This window comes from Hypomesus nipponensis, chromosome 19 (assembly GCF_054491055.1).
Source record: "Hypomesus nipponensis isolate SF chromosome 19, ASM5449105v1, whole genome shotgun sequence".
NCBI classification, from domain to species: Eukaryota; Metazoa; Chordata; class Actinopteri; order Osmeriformes; family Osmeridae; genus Hypomesus; species Hypomesus nipponensis.
The window spans coordinates 13,888,339-13,916,319 of NC_140379.1; the positions used below are offsets into that span (position 1 = coordinate 13,888,339).

Sequence of the window (27,981 nt, forward strand, 5' to 3'; positions counted from 1 at the left end):
AGAGAGAGAGAGAGAGAGAGAGAGAGGGCCAACAGCTGTGATTTGTTAAGTGCGAGACATGGTTGACTTTCTTACGGCCTCAGTTAAGGCCTCCCAGTAAGAAACATCCAGACTAGGATGTTAAAACCAGACTGGCCCAGCCTTCTTCACTGGCTGATTTCTCTTTAACCGGACTGATGGTGGAGTGCTCTCTATCATGTTTTGTGTGCTGTTTACACTGGATAAAGTGTGTCTCAAGTGTGCCGTTAGAAGCCATTTTCAGAGACACTACCGATCTGAGCGTCGTAGTATCTAATATAATGACAGCATTGTTCCGGTTGCATTTTCACAACGTCGACTTTCACAGTGTTCCACGGTGACACATAGCTGTTAGAAGACTGGAGTGGTGTTGTTTTGACAAACTGAACGTCATGTAATTGTTCCTCTGACTTTCAGCAGAGTTTTCTTTCTCGGGGGGGGGGGGTGGGGGGGGAGGTGTGGGGGCGAGGGAGGGGGATGGGGGGGGTCGTCTCTCCTGCTCACTCAGGCCAGGGCGAGAGGGCAGGAGAGGGGGGCAGAGAGACGAGGACGAGAGAGGACAGTAACCCTTCAGCCCCTACCTTCAGACGAGCGAGAGGGAGACAGAAAGGTTGTTTTGTTTTTGTGCTGGCCCTCCCTCCCACTCTATCTCTCCCTCCCTCTATCTCTCCCTCTCCCTTCCACCCTGCCTTCCACCCCACCTCTCTCTCCCTTCCTCTCCTCTCTCCGTTTTATAGCAGGAGACATGATTTATTGTGGCCATCCATCTCTGGGACTCATCCATCACATCCTGGTTGCTAGGCAATCATGGCAGCAGCTGTTTGCTTTGACTCAGACAGAGGCGCTGTCAATCAACGGCGGCAGGTGAAAAGCATTAGGAGCACGCTATTGTCAGACGGAATAATTAATCAAAGGCAGGAAAGATAATTAAAAAGATATGACCCCTGCTAGCACTTGGTCCTGGAGAAAAGGAACGGGCAGGCGGAAAATAGAGGAGTGGAGCGAAGGAGGAGAGAGGATTGGAGGATACTCTTCCTTCTCTCTCTCTCTCTCTCTCTCTCTCTCTCTCTCTCTCTCTCTCTCTCTCTCTCTCTCTCTCTCTCTCCCGCTCTCTCCTTTCCTTATCTCTCTCTCTCTTCCTTTCCTGTCCTTCTCTCTGCTCTGCTGTCTCTCTATATATGTAATCCTCCGTCCTTCACTCTCTTTCTTTACCTTGCTCTCTCTGTTTCTTCTGTTGCTTCCCTCTCTCCTCTTGTCAGTAGGAGGAGGGAGAGAGAGCAGGAAGAAGCAGCTCAGTGGCACAAGGTCTAATTAATTAAAAGGAGACCGTCTAGAAAGTGGAGAGAAATAATAAAAGGCTGGCAGTGTAGAGGAGAGGGGGGGAGTGTGTGTGAGAGAGAGAGAGAGAGAGAGAGAGAGAGAGAGAGAGAGAGAGAGGGAGAGAGAGAGAGAGAGAGAGAGAGAGAGAGAGGGAGGGAGAGAGAGAGAGAGAGAGAGAGAGAGAGAGAGAGAGAGAGAGAGAGAGAAAGAGAGGGAGGGAGTGAGTGAGTGAGTGAGTGATTCTGGTACTAGAAAAGCTGCACATGTTTTAAAGTGGCGCTCTTCAAACTGATACTGGCACCCTCAACACACACCCCTGTGTGTGTGTGTGTTTGTGTCTGTTCGTGCGTGTGGGTGTGTGTGTGCGAGCACGTATGTGCCGTGTTCTGGGTGATCTGAGGTCAGGTCTACACAGGGCTCTTTCACTCTCTCTCATTTTCTCTCCATCTCTCTCGAACGCAATCCATCCTGTTCCTCCTCTGATATGTCCTCAGTGTTCCCTCAGATAAGCAGAGGAACAGGGCGCTCAGTCCAGCCTGTTCCCATCCAGCAGGCACAGCGGCCCTCCAGGGCCCCGTTGGGATCCACACACGCTGGCCCCATGCTGGGCTGCATCCCCTCCTGGTTCCCATCTGGGACGGCGGAGTGCTGGTCTGTCCACAGGAACACTGTGTTCTCCACAGGCATGGAGGTTCAGGAGCGGACACAACAACAGGACCATCAGGCAGGCAGACAGTATGACTGACAGCCAGATAGTATGACTGACAGACAAGTAGTATGACAGACAGATGGACAGGAACATAGGTAGACAGACAGGCAGGAAGGCAGATAGACAGGCAGAGCTGACAGTTAGAGCAGACAGGAAGGCAGACAGGCAGACAGACTGACATGTTCCCATAGCACCTCTTACTGTGAACAGCCTTCTAAAATGCTTAAGCCCGATCCATTGCCCCGGGCTATAAACATGTCTCTCTCTCTCTCTTTCTCTCTCTTTCTCTCTCTCTCTCTCTCTCTCTCTCTCTCTCTCTCTCTCTCTCTCTCTCTCTCTCTCTCTCTCTCTCTCTCTCTCTATATATATATATATATATATATATATATACATACATATATTTCTCTACACACAAACGTACGTGCACAAACTCTAATATTCACACGCCAAAAGAGTACATTACACTCACTTAGGATCTCTCTCTCACACACACACACACACACACACACACACACACACACATTCACATACAGACTAAGTCAGCAGACCAAGGGCCCATAGAGGAACAACAGCTCAATGTTGATTTGTCTAACTGTAGGCTTGCCTATTTAAAGACTTGAATTGAGACCCCTCAACACTACACACGCCTCGTACTAAGACGTGTGTGTGTTAGAAAGAGGGAGGAGAGAGTAGGTGTGTGTTTGGCAGTGTCCATAGACATGATTGCCTGACACAACATACTGTACATTCATCCATAGCTTGTGAATGCTCCCTGGACAATTAGCCCAGAATGGATCAGCTCAAGCCAAACAAAAAACACAATGTAAGATTGTAGAATGGAGGGTGAGAGGAGGCCGAGAGAGAGAGCAGTTGTACAACAATGCAATTGCTGTGTCTCTGAAATTCCCCGGGTGCCACGCTGTAATGGAGTTAATGTGATCTGCCTTTAAAAGCCTCTTCAGGAAGATTCCTTGATATTTTTAGTTTTAATTAACGACACAGTCACTGAGATGTGGGTCTTCCAGCTCCACCATCATAGGGAAGCCATGGAGGAACATCCATCTCATCTCTGCTCTCCTCTTATCTCTCCTGACTAAAGCCTGTGTGTGTGTGTGTGTGTGTGTGTGTGTGTGTCTACTGTGATTCTCACTGTCCTCAAGTGGATTTGATGATACCGATATTGTATCTATCTAGTGCTTATATGGTGTGTGTGTGTGCATGTGGTAAAGGTCAGACGAGAGAAATGAGTGATGCAGTGTGTGTGTGTGTGTGTGTGTGTGTGTGTGTGTGTGTGTGTGTGTGTGAGACACTTCCTGTATCAGACCAGAGGATGTTACACTTAGACCCGATAAAACCTTGTACTGTTTATGCATTCCTGAGGCCACACACACACACGCAGACACACACACACACGGTCATGCTGTTATCTGTAAAATAGACATCTGTGTATATGAGTGTGTTTGTGTGGGTGGGTTTATGGGATGGGCTTCTGAGTATTCAAGCTGTGTGTCACTGTGACGAGATGAACGGTCCACCATGGTGTGTGTGTGTGTGTGTGTGTGTAGGCGGGAGGCACTAAATCACTCTAATCAATTGAGGCCCATGTCATGGAATGCCAGACATGGCAGACCCGGCCTTTTCAGTGTGTGTATGTGATTGTGTGTGTGTGTGTGTGTCACAGTATGTGTGTGTGTGTGTGAGTGTGTGTGTATGTGGTATGTGTGTCCATGTGTGGGGGGTGCACAGCTGTCACATGGTGTACAGAACATGCACATCACAAATCACACACTTTCTGTAACAGTGGGTGTGTCTTAAATTCTTGTTGACCATATTAGTACAGATCTGTCTGTCTGTCTAGCTGTCACTTTGGAGCTATATATGAAGTATTGACTATTTCACATCCATAATAAATACACAGTGTAGAGGAGGTGGTTCAGTGACTGGAACCAGAGAGACAGAGAGATGGACCTTTGACTGGTACTGGTTACTGCTACTGGTTACCGGGTACTGGTTACTGGTGGTGGTAGTGTTTCTGGTGTGGTTCATCATCCATGGCCATTCAATTGTGTGAAACAGGAAGATTTGCCTTATGTCATGCCTATGACATAACTGTCATATCCGTCCAACATCCAGACCGGATCTTTCCAGCCAGCAGGCTGGAGAGAGATGTGTGTGGGGGCCAGTATTGCCCAGTAATGTGCTGAGGTACAGTAGATGACCCTGGCGGCTGAGGCTGGTGCTCTGACTAACCATGCCCAAGGGAAGGCCTCAGGCCTGGGGGAGGACAGGGATGTAGAGGGGGTGGTGCTGGTGTGGTTCCGTGGTTCAAAATAGAGAAGCAGGTCTCTATGTTGTGTACGCCTGTCTGTCTGTCTGTCTGTCTGTCTGTCTGTCTGTCTGTCTTTGTGTTCTATCTGCATCTGTTGTGTTCTGTCTTTCATCCTGTGGGTGTGTGTGTGTCTCTTTATGTGTGTTTGTGTTTGTCTCTCTCTCCTCCTGTGTTTATCGCTCCTCCTGTCTCCTGTGTGTGTGTGTGTGTGTGTGTGTGTGTGTCCTCCTGTGTGTGTCTCCTCCTGTGTCTCTTTCCTTTGTGTGTGTGTGTGTGTCTCTCAGGTGTGTGTGTGTGTGTGTGTGTCCCTTAGAGAGTACATGCAGGGAAGAGTATCCACCAGAGAGCTGGTATCCATGGCAGTGTGTTCATGGTTTGTTATTGCTAAAGGTCTGTACACACACACAAACACACTCACACACTCAGATGTCTATTTTACACATAACAGCATGACTGTGCATGTGTGTGTGTGCCTGTGTGTGGTATAACCAGGGCTTCTGTATTATGGCTGAGAGAGGCTGGGGTAGGGTACGGATCTGGGGAAGGGGGGTGGGGTGGGGTGGGGTAAGGGGGCTGGGAGGAGGGGAGTGGGGTAGGGTAAAAATCTGGGACCGGATTGGCAGCCTAGCTCCCTGCGGTGCTCCATCCTGCTCACACACACAATGCAAGGTAGGAGCTGCTCTCTGATCACACACGGCCTGTTTGTTAGTTTTAGGCATGTTGTATGTGTGCACATCAACACACACACACAAACACACAAACACGCACACACTAATTGGAGGGAGGAGGGGCTCCTGACCAAAGGCCCTCAGGGGGTTGTGTGTAAAAGGAGAGTTTAAAGAGGCCAGGCATCCACACATCTAAACATGCCCTTTGATGCCCCACACTCCCTCTGTCTGTCTCACTGCTACACACACACCGGAGCCATTTTGACGCCTAACAGTCAAGCCAACTCCTATAGGCTCATTCTGCCATGCTGCAGTTGGCCCTTAATCACTAATTACATGATTCAACTTGGCGTCTCTCTTCCTGTAATATTTCATCCCCTCTCCCTCTCTTTCTTCCTCTCCCTCTCTCTCTTCCTCTCGCTCTCGCCTTTCCTCTCTCTGTCTTCCCCTCGCAGTGTTTTTTTTTTCAATGTAGGAATGTCTCAATAAAGAGCATCAAAAGTCCTCTCCCTTTCTCTTTTCTTCTCTCCCCTCTCCTTCTCTCTCTCTTCTTTTGCTCTCTCTCTTTCTCGCTCTCTCACGATCAGCACTTGAAAGTGATACCCTATCAGTTCCTTACCTTAAAAGCCAACAGGACCGTTCAAGATCCCTCTAGACAGGAGGTCCAGCTGCTCCCCCCCCCCCCCCCATCCATGCACTGGGCCTGGGTCCTGGCCTAGGTCCCGGTTTGGGTCTAAGTCTGGTTCTGGTTCTGGGTATGAGAACATTCCACTCTAATTCCCAACCAGTGTGAGGAATGTTGTTGTTGTCCCTCTGTTCTGTGTTCCTGGTTGTGTGAGGCTGTTTAGCTTGTGAACAGTAGACCAGGCTGTAGACCAGGCAGCAAACCAGGCTGTATAGCAGGCTGTAGACCAGGCAGCAAACCAGGCTGGGAATATAGCTCCATACTTTAAGGACAAACAGCAAATAGATTCATTATTAATTAATGACAAGGAAACTGGAAACTCATTTGTTATACATTTTCAATAATGTTAACATTTTCAATTGAATTAGCATTAAAAATATATCCTATATAGTATGCCATATACTATATATATTATTGTATATAATACTTGTATGCAACAACACATTGAATGCTGTTTCAGTTGTAGAATAATGAATAAGACTTAAATAGTGTTCAGAACGCCACCTTCTACCAGTCCCCAAGAAATTGTTAACATTTACAAGCTCTTTCATTCTCTTCTCCCTTACCACCTACCGTGTAGTGTGTGTGTGTGTGTGTGTACTTGAGAGTGTTTGCGTGTCTATGTATCATTTTTTGCATGTGTGTGCACATGTGTGAATGTTTGAATGTATGTGTCAGTGTGTGTCTGTGTGTGTGTGTGTGTGTGTGTGTGTGTTATGTCATGCAGCAGCCGTGCTGTCTGGATCAGCGGTGTCTTAATTACGCATCCTGTTTACATCCTATTGTGTTTCATTTCAGCACGTAGCACACAGGGCCTCCCCCAGCCTCCCTCCCCCAGCCTCCCTCCCCCAGCCTCCCTCCCTCCCAACTCATCTCCGTCTCTCCTCAGCCCCTCTCCAGAATAGCAGTCAGAAACCCACAGCCCCTAGTTTCCTCTTCTCTACCAGGGTGTGTGTGTGTGGGGGTCTGGTTGTGGAGTGACCTAGCTGGGCACAGTCCAGCAGCAGTTCCTGGTCCAGTTGGATCCATCCTGCCCTGTCATGGTTCCCACACCAGCCTGCAGGGGGGGCCACTGGGACAAAGGTGGGGCTGGTGGGTGGGGCCTGGCTGGTGGGTGGGCGGGGCCTGGCTGGTGGGTGGGTGGGTGGGGCAGGTAGGTGGGCGGGGCCTGGCGGGTGGGTGGGGCTTGGCAAGATTTTGCTTGAACGATACTGTACATTTGGAATATGAAAAAAAATAATACAATAAACAAAATATTTTTTATGAGACCAGTTTAACTTAAACTACTGGGAGTGACACACTAGGACAAACTATAAGTGCCACAAAAAAAAAGTATATTATACTATTCTATATTATTTTATTTATGTGTTATTTATTCAGCAGATCTTGAACAAATAATTTAACTTGGTAAAATCAATGAACAGTGCCATCAGAGTATAGTGATATACGTCCAATCCTGGAGTAGGACTGTGAACATGCACTTTGACAAGGGCACATGTGTTTCTCCATGTGTAGGCCTCACTAAGTAGACCTACATGCCTTGCAGCTGTAAACACCTTCACGTTCCTTAATGACTTTCCCCCTGAACCTCTGGGTAATATTGGTATGCATGTAAACTCTGGACCCCTCACCCCCCCCCCATACACACATGCACACACTACATACACACACATACTACACATACACCCCCACCCTCAATACTCCGCTTTTCATTAATATCGAGTGATTGAGCGGAACATTAGCAGATAAAGCGGAGAATAAGATGACATATACACCACGGATGGAGGAATTAAAGCCTAATATAATCAGTCGGCCTTGCATGCACATTCATCCCCCCACCCCCCCACCTCCCTACAACGGTTGACATTTTGATTTCCAGCGTTTGCGGCGCGACCCAGAGCGGGAGCCAGGCTCTGACGGATCTCTCTTTTAAGTGGCAAGATCGTTAAGTGATTGTTCAGGGGGGTGAACCCCTATGTGCGCACTCCGACCGGCACAAACACACTCACACACACACACACACCATGCAAGCCACTGCTATTGATCTCATTGTCTGTCAAGTGTGTGTGTGTGTGTGTGTGTGTGTAAGGGCTCTAAAACAGGGCGAGTGTCTCTTTAAAGTCTCAGTCCGGCTGGTTATTTTCAGGGGGAGCTGAGAACACATCACATTTTATTAGCTTAATAAATCACCTTTGTTGTCAATCAAGCCGCAGAGAATAATTGGATATGGTTGAAGCCTTGCGTGATGGATTATAAATCATTCCAGATTAAATTAAAAGATAATGCACAAACTTAATGGTTTGTGTTTTGCAGTCTAAATTGCCTTGGAGCAGTGCTGTTTTCCTGCTTTATTGCAAGCCGTTTTTCTTTCCTCTAAAGCCCTACACATCTCACACCTTTTATAGCTGGCTCCACTCTCTTCACCGGGCCCAACTCGGCGCCACTCTCCTCTCCTGGCACAGCTCAGGTGCTTCCTCCCTCTCACTGGAGCACACACACACACACACACACACGCATAAACAGGGTAAAGTGAGGCGAAGCGAGAGGGGGCTGTATCCTCGACATTAGCCTCAGAGACACCGCTTTCCCCTCCACTGTCCGTTTCCGCGGTGACAGAGCGGGCATTATCATAATCGTCTCCTGTGTACATGACGGACCCCCAAAGTGATGATGTCGTTTTATTTGCGGGCTCAGGTCTCCCCGGCCTAGCGGCCCCAGAGCTAACTTCCCTAGCGTGGCCCGCGGAGCAGGTCCGATGACATCTTTTGATCAGAGCTGTCCAAAGAGATCAGAGGAGACTGGCAGGTAATGGATACCCAGTGACAAACCAAATCTAGATCCGGACTCAGAGAGGGGGGCCGGGGGGGGGGGGGGGGGGTCAGGCTGCCACTTCCCCATTACACCCCCTCCCCCCTCCCCTCCCTCCGACACCTCCACACAGCAGCTGAATCTCAGCAGCTCTCCCACCCTGATGCTGGTAATGCTGCTGGGATAGACCTGTTAGTTCTCTCTGTTACCTTTCTATTATACTGTCTCTGCCTCTCTGTGTGTGTGTGTGTGTGTATGTTTGTGTGTGTGTTTCACTACTACATGTGAAACAGGGTTATACCTTATCTGTCCTTGATTGTCATATCTGTCTCTGTCCAGTGTGACAAAATGTGTGTATGTGAGTGTGTGTGTGTGTATAGCAGGGCCCAAGGGATAGGCAGAGGCAGAGCTGGTCCCATCACACAGAGGGGGGGGGGGGGGGGTGGAGACCACACCCTGACAAATCCAGGAGTAAAAGAACAATATAAGAAAGAGAGGAAGGAGAGGTGAATAATAACAAAACATACCTACTATACACACACAAACTGCCTGAAAACTGCTGAAGTCTGATCACCTCAAGGTTGACCTGTAAAGGTCCCTAATAGTCAGTTACCAACATACCCCAGGAGGAGGAAAGAGGGAAGGAGAACGTGGGGTCGTAGAGATGAGAAAGAGAGACTGAGAGGATGGATCTTGCTTTCCATCCCTGGTTGGATAACCCTGTGCAACCAACTGGCTTCTCCTCCATGACTCCTCCACACACACACACACACACACACACACACACTCTCCCCCAGGGAGCTGGGACGGTGACCCGTGTGTGAACTGTGTTTCAGGAATGTGACTGCTAGGAGTGCAGCTCATCTGAATAACAAAGAAGTGCGCAGGGTCATTTAGTAGAGATCATCCTCTCAGCTCCATTATGGCTCAGTGTGTATCGGCCATGTGATGGATGCTAGCAGGACATAGTGTTATTTCACATGATCTCATACAACAGGTTGTCCCACGATCGAAATGATGCACAATCAATAGCCCACAATCAGACCTGTGTGTGTGTGTGTTTAATGATAGGGGTGCCGGAATATTGATGGTCACATGGATGACCCGTAACCGTCAGTTCTGATGGAGCTATGCGAAGGGGTCAGGTCACGTAGAGGGGCAGTGATACCGCTGCAAGAGAGTTACGAGCTGACTCTTCATGGGTGTGTGTTGGTGTGTTCCCGTGTGTTTGCATTTCAGGGGGAACTGTGGCGCAGTGCATGACACTGTCGCCTCACAGCAAGAAGGCCTTGAATTCAAACCACCATGAAAAAGGAAAAATACTGAATGGATCAGAATGGTCAACTTCACAAATGCAGTAGTAGGTGTGTTTGTGTGTACATGTGTGTCCCAGTGCATGGTAGGCCCAGACACCGTCGTGTCTACCCAGAATCCTACAGTTCCTATCTGCTCAAACTGAACTAACCTGTTCACACGCGCATGCCCACACACACTTACAAACACACAAATGCGTCCTAATCCTCGATCATTCGTACTTCCCTCGTCAGCATGCTTCCCAGACAGCTATATGAACGGTGTGTGTTGGGTGATAGCCATGCTGCTGGATTCACTCTGCCAGAGGCTCATTGCCATTCCAGCAGTGGCGTTTCAACTGGAGAGAGGTTCTTTAGCGTGTATGTCTCTCGTCCAGCTTCACTGGCCTCCAAGTGTGGCTCTGTCTTCAGCTTCCATCTCTATGAGGAGTCTGGGTCGATGTGGCGTCTGTCTGCGATCAATGACACAGACACACACACAGCTTCTGGAAGCATTGCCCGCTTAGCCACCCTCACACACACTGTCATACATGCATGCGACCACGCAATCCCATATGCTTAACACGAACATTAGACACGCAAACGAGCTAACACACATGCATCCACACATGGCTAACAAACCAATTTGTCTATGCATGTCAAATCCGGATAATGAAGCATTATTGATCTCAGATTCAATTAACTTCATTAACGTGGGTCATGATAGCGATTGCGGGGGGATCTCCTCGGGGAAGGAGGATAGAGGGATGGAAGCAAAGAGGATGGATGGGGGGTGAGAGAAAGAAAGAAAGAAAGTGAGAGAAAGTGACCATCACGATAATAAACTTCCAGCTCACCTCCGTGAAATCAGTTGTATAATCAGTTTGTTTTTTAACTGTTGTACATTCAGTTCAACCTTGTATTCAATGGTATTCTCTTCCCTGACTAGCTAAGTAATTGAGTTCATTTAGTTCACTCATTTGCGAGTTTGCAGGAAGGTCTTCTGTAAATAATCAAATGAAGCCTGTATTTTCTGAGTCCAGACATGCTCTGCTGTCCTCAGTCGGTTCTCCTGATATCCTCTCTGGCTCTTTGATATCCTCCTGAAAATCACATCAAGCTCTTCTGCCCATTCATTCACAGGTTATTCCTCCCCCACTCCCCCCATCAAAAGAATAAACCTCATCCTCTCCCACCCTCGCTCTCGCTCTCTCTCCCTCCGTGTCTCTCTCTCTTCCCACTTGGTGTTTTCTAATTAAAAGAGCACCTGTGTATATGTGTGTACACGTGTGTATGTGTGTGTGTATGTGTGTGTGATGTGTTTGGCAGCAGTCACTCCAGCAGGGGTCTGAGAGGACAGAGAGAGAGAGGGAGAGAGAGAGGGAGAGAGAGAGAGAGAGAGAGAGAGAGGACACCATATTGTAACAGCCGTTGGGCTTCTAAAGAGGTTGGGGCTGGGCTGGGCCAGGCTGGGCCTGGTGTCAGAGTGTGTGGGTCTGGACCAGGTCCAGAGGCCTAAGTTGGGCACCCTGTGTGCTCAGAGTTTTGACGCCGTTCCAAGACCTCCCTGCCTTCTTTCTCCCGTCCTTCTTCCCTCCTTCATCACTATCTACCCTTGTCTCTCTCTCTCTCACACACACACACGGTAAAGTTTCCGTTTCACTATTCTGCAGGTGAGTTCACAACTGAGGGAGAAACAAAGAAATCTCAGACCGTCATCACTTCTGTGAAATCCTGGGTCTGTGTGTGTGTGTGTGTGTGTATGTGTGTGTGTGTGTGTGTAAGGAGGAGGAAGATTTGACATGGCCATTTGTCCTTGATGGAGCTCTCTGCTCTCTGCTTCCTCTTCTTCCACAGCTGTCCTCTGGGCTCATACACAACAGATGGCAGCCTGCAAGCGCGCGTGCGCGTGTGTGTGTGTGCATCAGCATGTCTGTGCGTCCACTGTATGTGTGTGAAAGTGATGCGTAATATGTGATTACACCACATATTATTCGTATACAGTTTGCTTTAGCTCTGTTTAGTCTCCACATAACATTCCAGCTGTTCATCACTAGTGATTTCATGCTGTATTTGACGCTAGCATCATACTCTCAACCCATGTGATGGTGTCTAACTGGAGGGATTGAGCAGTCAATGGGTTTATCCTAATTTAACTTGTATCCTTTATGGTGGCACTTTGATGTTGTGATGTCGTAGTTTTGTACGTGTGTGTGTCTGTGTGTGTGTGTGGAAGAGCATGTTTAATGATTTCCATGTGACGGTGAGACAGAGCTCTCAAGCCGCTCTGTAGAATTACCTTGGAGCATGCCTGGAGGCACAGCATCGTGATCTGCCCACACTGGGACTCTGCCTCTCTGTGTCTCTACAGTACCATTGTGTGTGTTTGTGGCTGTGGGTGTGGGGTTGTGTATGTGCATCTGTTTATCCCACGGTGTCGCACTGCCAAAGGCAACACAACGAGAGGGTTGACAATGACTGAGACTTTTCTCTGTGTGTCTGCTGCCAATGCAGTACTATATCTGACACAGACACACACACACACTTACACTCTCTACCTTTGCTACTGCACTGTACTGAGAGAGAGAGAGAGAGAGAGAGAGAGTAAGAGGGAGAGAGAGAATAAGAGAGTACGAGAGGAGTCTGCAGTAACATTGCTGAAGCGTGTTCTATGACACGGCTGGCAGAGTTTGCAGACAGCAAGCTACTCCTGTCTTATGTACAGTACACCACACACACACACACACGCTCACACACACTTACAATAAGCCAGGGGTCTTTCACAACCCCCATACCGAGGCATGTGTTGGTGAATGATTTGTTCTACAGAATTGACAAACAATTCTCATAGAATAAGGTGTATTTGTAATCATAACCTTTCATAACCAAATATTTTTTTGTGAATCATTTTACTGTTTACTTTTAGGACAAGTTGTGTCCATGAGGTTTCATAGTGTTAGGGATGGCCTGTCTGCACATGAATACACCCTGCTAGTCAGTGATGTCCTGCTGTATCTGTGTGTTTACAGAACTGGTCAGATGAGTGATGAACAGTTACACGAAGGAATGCTAGGAGTCAGCCCAATGCTATATATACACACACTCACACACACTCACACAAATCACACACACTCACACACACTCACACAAATCACACACCCACACTCTCTTTCTTTTGCTTCGTCTTTCTTTTTCTCCTGTCTTACAGTTCAGAAGAAACAAATAATTTAGTTTTGATTGTTTTAATTTCCCCATCTCAGTGCAGTCCACATTTTATTATTTCAGACTGAAGGGATTTGAATATAAATTGAAAGCCGGCAGTACCCTCCCTCTAAACTGTAAATGATAACTCTAAACTTTCTAATCTTTTGGTAATTGAGGCAAATGCGTTTTGTTCAGGGAGATTTGTCTCGGGGAAACGTACATGCATTTATTTTTATTTACGAGAAGGCGAGACAGTACAGAGTAATGAGTGAAAATGCATGCTTAATTCAAATGGCGAGAGTGTGTGTTAGGAAACGCATTAGTGAAAGCAGAAGAAGTGTAAGACATATTAATTGACAGACAGGAACTGCTGTCTCGGAGGTTGATACAAGTAATTTATTACTTCAGAAACGAATGCCACCTCCAGAATGTGCTTCATTAATTTCAAATTTAGTTTTAATTTCAAGCTGTTGCCCCTTGAGAAGAATAAGGTGGCAAGTTCTGTTTGAAGGGATTTTTTCTCTCTCTTTCTCTCACCATGCTCTCTCTCACACACTCTCTCCCTGTCTGCATTTCTCTCATTCTCTGCAGTAAAGAACAAAGGGATGAGGGATGGGATGTTGGGGGGGGGTGTAGGAGGGACTTTATTCCAATTTGAAAGCAATGTAAATGTAAAAGGGAAGTTGAAATGGAATTACAGCAACAGTTTATGATATGAAGCAGTCTGCGTATGATTTGCTTTGTGCTGTCGAAAGGGACGGAGAATTCCAATGCTCTGTTCCTGCCAGCTGTCGGCTTGCAATGTCGTCACATGAATGCAGAGTAGGAGATCTTCATCATTAGCCATAGTGTCTGTGGTAGTAACTCTCTCTCTCTCTCTCTCTCTCTATCTCTCTCTCTCTCTCTCTAGCCTACGTTCCTGAGGATGAGAAGGAGGCAGCTCTGCTGGAGGAGGACCTAGAGGGAGAAGACTCTGCCCAGGAGGAGGAGCCTGCTGTCAAGTACATGATCCAAGACAAGGACTTCCTCCTCAAAGATCGCCCTGCTTACCACGACTCCCCAGTAGCCGACTTATCGGGCCAGGAGATGGACAGCGAGTCCCACCTCAGCGAGTCCAGCGACCGCATGTCCGACTTTGAGAGCTCGTCGCTGAAGAACGAGGAGGAGGTGGTCCTGGCCAAGGAGCCGCTCACCTCCCTCTCCACCTCCTCCGCGGTCCTGATGGCCGCCAACACGCCATCCTCAGCCATGGAGGAGGGGGCCATCACGTCGCTCACCTCCGGCCCGGACAGCCTGGAGCAGATGAAGGCCATCTACACCAGCTTCCTCACCAACTCCTACTGGTCCAGCCTGAACCTGAACCTGACTCAGCCCCCCCCAGAGAAGCCCCCTCGTAGCCACAGCAGCAGTAGCAGCAGCAGCAGCAGCAGCAGCTGTGGCAGTGGGGGCTACGACTGGCACCAGTCCGCCGTGGCCAAATCCCTCCAGCAGGCCTCCCAGAACCAGAACCGGCACATCCACCCAGCAGCAGAGACCAACCTCTTCAGCACCGTGCAGCTGTACCGGCAGAGCACCAAACTCTACGGCTCCATCTTCACCGGCGCCAGCAAGTTCCGCTGTAAGGACTGCAGCGGCGCCTACGACACCCTGGTGGAGCTGACGGTGCACATGAACGAGACAGGACACTACCGGGACGACAACCACGAGACGGACAGTGAGGGGACCAAGCGCTGGTCCAAGCCCCGCAAGCGCTCGCTGCTGGAGATGGAGGGGAAGGAGGACGCCCAGAAGGTCCTGAAGTGCATGTACTGCGGACACTCCTTTGAGTCGCTGCAGGATCTCAGCGTCCACATGATCAAGACCAAACACTACCAGAAGGTGCCTCTTAAGGAGCCCGTCACGCCCGTGGCCGCAAAGATCATATCATCTGCCAGGAAGAGAGCCCCCATTGAGCTGGACCTCCCCAGCTCTCCAGATTCCAACGGGTGCACCCCCAAACCCCATCTGAATGACCCGAACGACCTCTTGCAGAAAACATCCAACCCTTACATTACCCCCAACAACCGATACGGCCACCAGAATGGCGCCAGCTATGCCTGGCAGTTTGAGTCCAGGAAGTCCCAGATCCTCAAATGCATGGAGTGTGGCAGCTCCCATGATACACTGCAGGAGTTGACCGCACACATGATGGTGACAGGGCACTTCATCAAGGTCACCAACTCGGCCATCAAGAAGGGAAAGCCCATCATGGAGTCCCCTCCCACTCCTGTCCCCACCTCGCTCACATCTACTGAGGAAAAGTTCCAGTCAGTACCCCTGGCTGCTACGGCCTTCTCCCCTCCTCCCCCTGCACCTCCCCCTTCAATCCTGTCCCCCGCCATAGCGGTGGAGATAAAGAAGGAGGAGAAGGAGGAGGAATGTACTAAAGAGACCATTAGCAACAACCACAGTGGCAGCAAGGAGAAGAAATTAGGAGAAGATGAGGCGGAGGAGAAGTTTGACGTCTCGTCGAAGTACTCGTACCTAACAGAGCAGGACCTGGAGGAGAGCCCCAAGGGAGGCTTTGACATCCTCAAGTCCCTGGAGAACACGGTCACCTCGGCCATCAACAAGGCTCAGAATGGGGCTCCCAGCTGGGGGGGATACCCCAGCATCCACGCTGCCTACCAACTCCCCAACATCATGAAGCTCTCCCTGGGCAACAGCGGCAAGAGCTCCCCCTCAAGTACATGTTCCCTGGAGGGGAGATCCTGTCCCCCAACAGCAAGAACCAGCCGCTCATCTCCCCCCTAGCCGCCAGACCTCGCCCCTGCCCAAGAACAACTTCCATGCCATGGAGGAGCTGGTCAAGAAGGTGACGGAGAAGGTGGCCAGGGTAGAGGAGAAGATGAGGGAGCCAGGGACAGGGGTGGGAGTCAGAGCTTCTCCCATGAGAAGAACCACACCCTCCCCCTGCCCCAGCGAGGCCGGTGAGTCTGCCCGGGGGGAGTCGCCCAAGGACAGGAAAGGGGGGGCCAAGACTCCAGAGAGCATGGGCGGAGGCTGCCACAAGGACTCTAACGGAGACACCCACATGAAGGAGCTTCAGGAGAATGGGCTGGAGAACGGGGCTGGGGTGAAGTCCCCCATGTCAGCTCTCTGTGGCAGCACGGCCATCATCACCGACCACCCTACGCCCGAGCAGCCCTTCGTCAACCCCCTGAGCGCCCTGCAGTCCGTGATGAACGTCCACCTGGGCAAGGCCGCCAAGCCCGCCCTGCCTTCTCTCGACCCCATGAGCATGCTCTTCAAAATGAGCAACAGCCTGGCGGAGAAGGCGGCTGGTGCTGCCGCAGCCCCGGCCCAGACCAAAAAGACCAACGACCACCTGGACCGCTACTTCTACCAACACATGAACAACGACCAGCCCATTGACTTGACCAAAGGCAAAGGTGAGAAGAGTAGCTCTCTGGGCTCGGTGGCCCTCTCTTCCTCCACCTCCACCCCCTCCTCCGTCTCCCCCTCTTCTACCGTCGCCATGGCGAAGGCGTCCTCGGCCGTGGCCTCCTTCATGGCGTCCTCCCCCCTGAGAGAGAACGCCCTCTCAGACATCTCGGACATGCTGAGGAACCTGACTGAGAGCCACACCTCCAAGGCTTCCACGCCCACCAGCCTATCAGAGCGCTCGGACATCGAGGGGGCCACCCAGGACGATGCGGAGGAGATCTCCCCGGCCCAGAAGAGGAAGGGTCGCCAGTCCAACTGGAACCCCCAGCACCTCCTCATCCTCCAGGCCCAGTTCGCCTCCAGCTTACGCCAGACGGGCGACGGGAAGTACGTGATGTCCGACCTGAGCCCTCAGGAGAGGATGCACATCTCACGCTTCACTGGCCTCTCCATGACAACCATCTCCCACTGGCTGGCAAACGTCAAGTACCAGCTCCGGAGAACCGGTGGGACCAAGTTCTTGAAGAACCTGGACTCGGGTCACCCAGTTTTCTTCTGCAGCGACTGCGCTTCTCAGATCCGCTCCCCGTCTACCTACGTGTCCCACCTGGAGTCTCACCTGGGCTTCAGACTGAGGGATCTGGCCAAGCTGTCTGGAGAGCAGCTGGTCAGCCACATCTCACAGCGCCACACCAAAGGACTGTCTGAAAAACTGCTCCCCAGCCTTCCCCCACACTCCAGCCACCCACTGTCCTCCCTGCCCCCTGCCCACTCCCCGTCCCCCTCTCCTGAAGAGGATAGCGGTGGAGCTACATACCAGTGCAAGCTCTGCAACCGGACTTTTGCCAGCAAGCACGCGGTTAAGCTCCACCTGAGCAAAACCCATGGAAAATCTCCAGAGGACCATCTCATGTATGTGTGTGAGCTGGAGAAACAGTAGCACTAGCTGGCTGGGGACCCCACTGCGCTCTCTCTTTGACTCTGTGACACTGTCTGTCTCTCTTTAGCCTTTCACAGACATTTCTTTTGAAAAAAGGACTACAATTATGAAGTGAAGAAACTGCACAAAGATGCCACACAACTGCTGTTGAGTTTTGGCACATGGTTTTTGATTTTCTCTGTGGTAGACTAATCCTCTGGCCCTGCAAGCTTTGTTTTATTTTTGTTAAAATGCTTTTGGAAAAATACTTTTTCCAAATGTGCCGTTTTGAAGAAAGGGGTGCTGTTGTCGCTGTTAAAAAAAACATGAAGGTTTGAAGAAAAAAAAAAAAACTAAAATGAAGTGGTATGTATTTCAAAAGTTGTGTAAATTGGATTTGGTTTCTTTATATTTTGGCATCACTGATGTGTGATAAGCTGCATGCATTAATGAAACAGTTTAGTTGAACATTTCGTGACTAAATCTGGTGCACTTTTCAGTTTTCTCTCACAGTTTTTTCTCACTCTTCTTTCTGTCACGTGACCTTTGTGTGCTGGTGTCAGCATCTGAAATTTAACCCTCTGAGTACGGACAAGCACTTCTACACTCTACGATCCAAAAGACCTATAAGAAAAGAATGATACTGTAAACTGAAGGAACTATTGTGTGGATTTTGAAATGCACATGAGATTTTAAAGTCCATGTCCAGCATTCAGTTTCTAAACGTAGCGATGTGATGCAAAAATGAACATTTTAAAGTACTTTACTTTGTTTGGTCAGGGACCTTTATCAATTCAGGTCTGTGTAAAAATGTACATAAAACATATTAACTAATTTCTGTCTAAATTATGCATCATTTTTATATTTTTAATTTAAGAGGAGTATGACTATCTACTGGTGCACAATATATGAATACATTAATGAAATTGTTTTGCACAATAGTTTTATAAATATGTTATTTAATCAAATGATATGAAAATAAGAGGAGAAACAAACTACACATCTTTTTATTTCCACCTCGTGCTCAAAGGGTTAAACCTCTTGTACCAGACAGTACATGTGCCGCTGTTTGAAACGTTAAAAAGATAAAAAGGTTGTACAATAAAACATTTACTTTAATGAAGTAATGAAGAAACCCACATGTAACCTCTTATTTATAAGTACTCTTGGTTGTTGTTTCATATCGTAGAATGCCTTCTTGATTGGTCTTTATTTTTTTTTTATATTTTTTTGTTCTGTCTAATTACTCTCCCATGATTCCACACTGCAGCTTTATCTTATTTTTTGGGGGGGAATATGAAAGGTAACCATGGTTACCTGAACCTCTTGATTGACAGGTCTGCTTGGTTTTCGGCAGTTAATTTGCCGTGGTAACTGACAGCTGCCAGTGTACGGAGACCGTATGTGTAAAATATTGGCATGTAAACAGCACAGACACTGTAATGCATTCTGTGCCGTGGTTTTTCTTTTCTTCTGTTGTTGTTGTTGACAATGAAGCACCCCATTATATGACTTCATATAACCTTTTTTCTACTGCAGCATTAAAAAGGAAACGTTTTTTTTGTTTTGCAATAACACTGTGTGTCACGGCTCACAATTATTGTGTGTGCTGTGTGCTCCCTAATGAGCACATTAAACTGAGATGGTGCCATCGTCTGTCGGTGACGAGCTGCAGACGACTTTACAGTGAGTGGCAGCAGGGCTCTGCAGAAGACACACACGCACACACTGATAAACACACACTCACACTCATGCACATCGCCATCATAATCGCAACATACTGGGTAGCTACTACCCCAAAGCAGTGCATCTGTGGCCAGCTTTAGAGGCCTATTTGTGTGTGTGTGTGTGTGTGTACACTACATAAACCGTCATGTTTATGTTTCAGACAGCACAAAATAAATAAATGAGGCTTTGGAACACACATGTCCTTCACAGCCCACATCATATCAGTGCATCATATCCACTGAGTACTGCCTGGCTGAGAGGTGCCCTTCCCCCTCCATCTCCTTGGCTGGATGCAGCCGTTAATTGCGTAAACCCGGCATTAGCTGTCTCTGTCTCCCCATCCTCCTCCCTCCTCAGTGATTAGCCCAGACTTCCATTGTGTCTGCTCCCGTCACTAGGTAGACACGCGGCAGCCATGTTGCTTGGGTTCACCGTGGGAGACGACAGCACTGCTGTGGGGATGAACTTGCTACTTTGAAGTCCCCCTGTGCAGTCCAGAGCCACCATCATGAATAAATTCTATCAGTATCAATTAGATACAGCTGATAGAGTGTACGTACGCCTGGTTGGTAAAGAGTGAGTCAGAGATTAGGAGGACGAGATTCAGACACATACATACGTCCACACACACACACACACACGTGCCCACACACTCCGGAGAAGGTTGGGAAGTCAGCAGTGATGTCGATTCTTTAACTTCCTCTCTGGCTGCTGAATTTGTTTCTCGTAAGTCCTATGAAACCACCATACAGACAAAACGATCTTGCATAGCTGTGGACCAACACACAAACACACACACACACACACACACACCTTTCAGCAGCCAGGTAGAAGGACTTCATCCGTGGTGACAAGGTGCCGCTGTGTGTGAAAATGTCAGCCTTCACAGCGGAGCCTGAAGTCTGGCACCATATTTAAGGCTCTCATTAGCCGCAAAGAAAATATGCGTGAAATTGAAGTGTAAGAAAGCCATTTTCTACCCCTCTCACTTCCTGGGAGCGAGGAGCAGACGGGGCTTATTAAGGTTCAAAACAAGCGTGCAGGAGACTGTGTAGCCACCACGCCGTGTATGTACACACACACACACACTATCGAACCTCACAATCCTTCAGCCACAGCTCCACAGTCAAGAAACATGTCTGCACATGTACTTTAGGATTCATGTTAGTTTGGCCTACCTAGTTCTTTCAGCCAGCAGGCCTTGGTCTAGCCTTGGTTGAGTAAGACAGCTGTTTTATAAGTCCATTCGAATGTATGTCTGTATGTACTGCATGCATTTCCTGCACTGGTGGGAAATAAAAAGGTGTGTTTGTAATTACAGGAACACACCAGTTCAGACAGTTTACTTCAGTTACATTATTCCCAACATCAATAGAAAAGAATCTTAATTGTGTTTTGGGGATTGTGTTCCTTTGTGCCAGAGCCTTGCCGCTTTATTGAAAGCAACTCAATATGAGTTTCACCCTCCCACTGAAGGAGAATCCTTTCTATAGAGAGCTGTTCTGACTCCAGATAGCTTTTATATCAGGTGCTATGTAACACCCTGTTCAATGGATCCCATCCTCACAATGGAATCATACTGCATAACGTTGGGTTAAATCCTTGGAACTGCACAAAACTGAAACAAGAAAACACACTCACATCCACGCACAATAAACACAAACACACAATGTGTATGTCACACACAGAAATCCACAAAACCTCCTCAACCTTGCAGAATCAAATATTCAATTTCCCAGAATGCATTTTCGGATCTGGTTGGAGTATGAAGAGCTCGTCTTGGCCACTGAAAGTCCTTGTGTAAGCATTCCTTAATCCTGTTCACACACACACACACACACATAAATATGCACACATACTATTCATACAGTGCCAAACACACACACACAGTCTAGATTTATTCGCTCCACTGTTGACCCTGTGTTGTACGTTGTCAGGAGATGTCTTTGAGTGTGACTGGCCATCCCTAACCTGTGTTATTTACATGGCTAATAACTCACGAGCTCAACAACACCTTGACCTTGGACCAGTGCCATTATACATGTTAATGCAGGTGGACCTGTAAATTCTATGTGTCCGAAGCACAGAGTAAATACTAATGTGACAAATACTGGCACACGTCTAAATCACAGACGTCTCGTTGACCGGCACGTTACCCCTGATGGCAAGAGAGAGGGAGAGCAAAACGGAGAGAGAGAGAGAGAGAGAGCAAGACGGAGAGAGAGATGGAGGAGGTGAAAGAAACATGGAGAACGATGGATGAGGAGAAAGGAAGTGAAACACAGGAGTGAAAGAAAGAGATCGACTGAAGGAGGAAAGAGGGAGTGGGCGGAAGACAAGGAGAGAGAAATAGGAATGTGAGTCGTAAAGAGAGCGAGAGAGAGAGAGAGAGAGAGGGAGGTGTAATGCAGCACCGTAGATCTTCTTGCTGTCACGTTACCAAAGTATCTTAAAATAACGCGTGTGATGAATGTGCAATTTCCTTAATTTACGTGGCTGTGGTGTGCTCAGGGCTACACGCAGGATGGAAATCTTAAATGGGGCTTGAACAGCACTCCTCACAACAAGAAATCAATATGCCACGCAGCTTAGTGAACTATCTGCACTGGCCAAGGAGCGAGAGGGTAATTTCCTCTAAACGCCACAAACAACACTCACCCCACCCACACGACAAATACTATTGCACACACACACACAAACACACGGGCATGCAGACACAGGTACACAACGATATCTTCACTGCACACACCTATGGGTGTTAGTAAGAGAAAGAGAGAGAGCTTCAGTAGCACTGCTACATGGAGCAGGATACAGAGTATGTCACTCTCTCTGGACTGAAATACATTTCTAATGTGAAAACGATTTTCCCTGAATAACAATGGACAATTTTCCTTTAGCAAAACTGCTTGAAATAACTCATGCAATAGATCCTCCATTACCTACCAACACTAACAGTCTCCACCACAAAGTCCAATCTCAAATATCACTGTACAATCTCACAGGGGTCACTCTGCTGTATGGTTTGACACACATGGAACCAGGAAGACACAGCTGACCTCATAGCAACCTTGTCCCTTTGACCTTGTGACCTCATGACCTCAGCCAATGGCTGCAGCTCAGTCACTGCTAGTATGACTCTAGTGTACCAGACTGCCTCCTAGCATAGATCATAGATACAAATGTACAAAATTACAAGAAATACAGCCGGTTGGATTGTGATAAACATAAGACTGGATTAAAAGTTTGCGTAAAACAATACAGGTGGCTGTGTTCAAATCACATCCCCCCATACCAAACATAATCCAATCTGTTGCTGAGAGATCCTATCAGCCCCCAGTGTATAGAAACAATATAGAGAATGTGCTAGCCTTGTTGTTGTTGGCTCTCCGCACAGCCCCTCAGATAAACAGAGGAGTCTGCTAGCTCACGTACGCCCTACCATACATGGCTCTCAAAACACCCGTGCGTCCCATATGTGTTTCCTTGTTGTTCGGCAGATCTGCACACACCCTGACTGGATTTGTCCTGACAACCCCCTCCACCCCCTCCCCCTACCATCCCTCTCTTCCCGAAACCTGTACTTTTGTATTTTGTGGGGGGGGGGGGGGGGGGACAAGCCACCTCATCACCATGGCCTGATTGGTTTCCAGACAGAGAACCATAGCGTGGCTGACAGTAACAGCTTTTTGTAGTTTGTGACTCCAGAGGTGGTATATATGGCCCCCCATTACAGTGCCTGGTGCTATATCCAGAGGGACAAACTATTAGGAAAGAGGACGAGTCCGTTTATCAGTGGAGGGGATCTGGAAGAGGCCATCATCTCTACTGATTTCTCTGAGCAGGCTCAGCCCTCTGATGCTCTCCACCATCACTGACCAATGAGACAAAGCTGTCCTTTCTCAACCTGCAACGAGGAAATATGTCACCGGGTTCAAGGGTCAGACTGCTAAAGCCGAGTGATAAGGGAAAGTGCTTGGCACCATTTAGAATGACCCCCACCATCCCCCCGCTGGTGTCCATAATCCTCTTTCTGGAATCCCGTTAGTTTTCCGGTGTGTGTGTGTGTGTGGAGGAAGGTGTTCGGGTTAGATCCTTACATGTGGTGACTCAAGACTAACCCCCATCCTCAGCCTCGGGCTCTAACAGAAAGGCAGTAATGTGGGGTCACATCCACGACCCCTCTCCATATGAAGACTCATGTTCTCTTTTAATGGCCACTGTGTCCCTCCGAGGGGCCTTATCTCTCAGCTGACCGGTCCAATAACACAAACACAGAAGGGGACCATCTTTTCCAGTGTTTAGATCATAATTCTGCAACATCTGCTAAATAGGACCAATGGAGATTCATTAGCGAAAGGTTATTTGCGCTATAGATTTTGTTATAATGGCACACCTAACGGTCCCTCTGTTTCACTGCATAGCATTTGATGTTAAAGATGAAATATTACATGTGTATTGATGTATCTAGTCAATAAATATTGACGTTTTGAATATTGGAATTGTATCATTGGGAAAAAAAAGCTCAAATTACAATGATGAATCTGTAAGTATTAACGGTAGTGTGTGGGTTGTCGTGCGTACAAAAGCTAGTATGCAGGTTGGTTTGAATGGAGGAGAGGCTATCGGATGGCCAAGAGGCCCTCCATAAACACAAGCATGTCACCCTGGTCTAATGGTTGCACAGCCTCGGAGAGCAGGGGCTCTGGGTTCAGTCCCTACCCCCCAGATACAACAAACTAGCCCACTATAGGGGGTTCATTGTGGTATGGTTCATCTCAACTCTCTACCTCGGCGCTCCGGGAATGACACCCGCTCACGGCTCTTCTTAAAGCTCATTATCACGGTTAAATTATTTCCTCCCACAAGCCCGTTAATTAACACTCACGTCCAGACCACGTCTGGTCGCACAAATTGATTACAACATCAGACCCAGACTCTGGACGCAGCACAGGCTTCACTGGAACAAAAGAACCCAGGGAGGGAGAGCAGCTCAGGAAGACTCCCAAGGCCTGGTATGGGAGCGGTTGTAAACACCCTACATATGTCAGCATGTGTGTGATATAAGTGGCAGTGAGTGTATTTCCCTTCACAAGCACAGGCTAATGAGTGATTGAAGCTAATGCATGCACGCAGCAAAAACAAAGGAAGCAGGGGAATCAACAGCAGTCTGCTCCCTACAACACTACGCACACACATGCGCTCACATCCACACAAACACACACACACATACATACCCTCAACACAGAGAGCTGTTGTACCATCCTCATCATGGCAGTGGTGCAAGGTCTAGTAATTTCAGGCTTGGCCTCAATCATCAGCATTAGAGGTAATTTTTAGTCCTGAAGGGGTTAATTAGGGGCTGAGAGAAAAGCCTAAATTAATTGGCTCATGTCCGAATGTGAAAAAGAAAGAAAGATGGAGAGAGAGAGAGAGAGAGAGAGAGAGAGAGAGAGAGAGGGAGGGAGAGAGAGAGAGAGAGAGAGAGAGAGAGAGAGAGAGAGAGAGAGAGAGAGAGAGAGAGAGATATCTTGGCGTTTTCATACATTAAGAATGGCTGACAGCAGTTAATTGCCATGGACATAAATAGAATCTTAATAGTAGGGGAAAATAAATAAATAAATGACAAAAAAATTGGTAAATGGGAAAGGATATTGCCAAGAAATACACCTTTTTAAATGAGGGTCAGTTTGTAAACCGCACTCTGTTTTAACCAAAGGTAAGGAGAGGAAAGTAGAGAGAGCAGGAGAAAGAGAGAGAAAACAGAGACATACAGAGGGATAGTCTTTGGAAGGTGTATCGGGAGAGGAGAGAAGGTAGCTTTCTGCATCATAGGTTGTTATTTATTTATTTTCTTCTTCTTCTCCTTTTTTTCTTCTTCAGCGTGAAGGTACGGTGACGGCCGTCACGCCTGAGTGGCCCTGAAACAGAGTCGGCAAAAAGCTGAAGGAGAGCTCTCGTCCTGAAAGGCTCATCAGGACTTGTCATCGCTCTAATGAATATCATTTAAATTGCTTTGTATATCGGAGTGAGTTTGGATGTCGATTTAATTTGCGCATGTGTTGGAGTTCTTCTGCTTGGCTAGGCGGACGGAGAGAGGCAGACTAATGAAAAGCGAGCTGGGGTGACAGCATGATGAGACTCGACCCAATCAGATGGGTTTGAAAGGAAATTCTGACAAGGCGGAGAGAATAAAACACACTGACACACACACACACACACATACACGCAGACAAATACTCTCACAGATAAAGATAGGTACACACACACACATAAACAGATACACACACACACACACACAGATACAGATAAAGATACACACATGCACACAGAAAAACACACATGAGAGGAAGTGTCTGCAGACAGGTTTGCGTTATCAAGGCTCCTGGTGTATTGTGGGATTGAAGAGGCTGCACCTGTTCTCATTTGCAGATATGCCCTGTTGGGGGCTGTCCTAATGATGGCTGTGAAGCATCCCTGAGCTCAGGATATGCAAAATAAAACCACTAGTCTTTCCTGGGGATGGCCCATCCCTGCTTATAAGCATGGCCTTATCAAAATGAAATTACAATATATGCTGATACTGTATTTCACCCCTCCCCTCCCCTCTGCCCCTCTCCCTCCCTCCTCTCTCCCCTCATCCCTTCATCCCCGTGTGCACACCGTGCCCCCTCTTTCCCGCTGTAAGCCGTGAAATATTACAACCTTTCCCAAAGCAAAAGATATAAATCCACATTGAGGAATTGCAAAAACAGCACAAAGCATTTCCAGGCCGGCGGTATCTAGCGAGGCGCTGATGATTTAGCAGTGCAGGTGTATCGGGATCTGAGCGCGGCTCAGACAAAGCGAGTCAGCGCCGCCCACAGCCCCTCTCTATCGCCTCCTCTGCAGTCCTCGGCAACGCAAACCTTTCTATTCAGTTACCATAGGCATGCACTGGATTTTAATCGAGTCAAATCCAATTATGAACTACCAATTAGCTATTAATGTCATCAATAAGGCTCTCATGCTTGTCATATCAGGATGTGTCACAAATGTGGAAAATACACGGTGAATTCAGCACATTATCTTCTTTTTTCTCTCATGCAGTTATGTTCTGCTCTTTCACTCTAAGTCAACGTTGGATCAGGTTGACGTAACACATACTTGACAAGCAACACCTGTCTTAATTTGTTAATCTTTTTTTTAGAATTCGTAAAATATTTTGTTAATGATTTTACATTTCATGAAAAGTATTTGAAGAAAGGACTAGTGATACATGGACTTGAATCTACAGTTGTGTTGTTGTCTGTTGTGGGAGCCCTTGAAGATTAAACCTGCTGTTGCCCTGCAGGTCCAACATCTGTGTGTCTTGGAAAATATCTCTCCAAGACAGAGGCTGAGGGCACTGGAGAAAATGTCCATGACAAGCCACACAAGTTAAACAGACATACATAATAGGATATTAAACTTTAACTAGCCCATATTCATTCCAATCATGTAGAGGGGAGACGTCTAAAACCTCAGCCTCCAAATTTCATTTGTGTCTCACTGGAAACGTTCGATTTATGAGGCCTTTTGTTTCATGGAGGCTATATGCTGAGCTGAGAATATACCCAGACTGTTAGTCCTCTCTCTCTCTCTCTCTCTCTCTCTCTCTCTCTCTCTCTCTCTCTCTCTCTCTCTCTCTCTCTCTCTCTTTCTCACTTTCTCTCTCTCTCTTTCTCTTTCTCTCTCACTTTCTCTCTCCCTCTCTCTTTCTCTCTCTTTCCCTCCCCTTTGGCATATGTCTTCATTTGTGAAAACTCAGCTCATGCCATGGTGGAACTCTTATTGGTAGGGACTTGTTCCCCCCTGGGGTACTGTTAACTGTTGCACAGGAAATAACAATTGTAAAGCCAAGATACTTCCTGGTGCTGTGAGTGACTTCATGATCTGAGACAGCAGACTAATTTAGGACAGTTAGATAGGTATAGTGACAATGGTTTCACTCTGGCAGTCCTCCTATGTAGCTGTATAGCCTGGTTTTATAAAGCTACACCACACATTTAAGCACTGTAAAACAATGTTGATTATAATATTCCTAGTTTTGTATTTTGCTCAGAAAACCGACCCTATGAACCCAGACAGTACATAAAACATATAGTATATAGAGCGTGCACGTTTTAGAACATTACTCAGTACCCAGATAGTATGTAAAGTTCTAGAACAAGCATGCATTCAAATATCTTCTAGAACATCCCTTTGAGAGAACAAGTTCGCAGGCCATTGAACAGAAGAGTTCCCCTCAGAGGACACAGCTAAAATAACAGATTTAGAGGAACAGGGAGGAGGAGGTGAGGAGCAGAGGGGAGGCAAGGAGGAGTGGAGGGGAGTGGAGGAGAGGAGAAGAGTAGAGGACAAGACCAAATGAGATCTCATTTCAGAGGATCTGCAGAGGAACTGATCTGCTGATGAGATGAAAGGCTGTCATGACGACGGCGGGCCCGGGAGATCTCTCTCCTCTTAACTAACCTGCATCTTGACAGGCCAATCAAGCCCCCTGGAGCGTAATTAAATGATAAGTTCATATTTGAGGGACAATTGTGTGGCGTCGGCGGGGTTGTCACAGCGCGGGGCAACGTGATGGAGACCCTTATTAGCAGCCACAGTGCTCTCAGACACACACTCTCACACACACACTCTCTCACACACACACACACACACTGAGATTGTTTAAGATACGTTTAAGAAGGGCAGATGGAGGTAAAGGGGGACATGCACTTCACCATGTCCCACACGCGAGCGGGCTCCTGTGAACCAATGAGAGTCTGCGAGGGTCACATCTCCCTGCTTGATATGCAAACGTCTTTTCTATGCAAAACAGGAGGCAGCATCTCAGATGCAGCTGTGGATGCTG

General features: G+C 47.9%; 1 protein-coding gene across 1 annotated transcript in view; it reads left to right on the forward strand.

Annotated features, from left to right (window-relative positions):
• Window positions 1-18,953, forward strand: part of tshz3b (teashirt zinc finger homeobox 3b) — a 30,063-nt gene extending 11,110 nt beyond the window's left edge. Inside the window, 3 exon segments of the mRNA XM_084682885.1 lie at window positions 13,944-15,752; window positions 15,755-15,814; window positions 15,817-18,953. Of these exon segments, the coding sequence (XP_084539011.1) occupies window positions 13,944-15,752; window positions 15,755-15,814; window positions 15,817-17,399 (3,452 nt within the window). The 3' untranslated portion in view covers window positions 17,400-18,953.
• The last annotated feature ends 9,028 nt before the right edge of the window (window positions 18,954-27,981 follow it).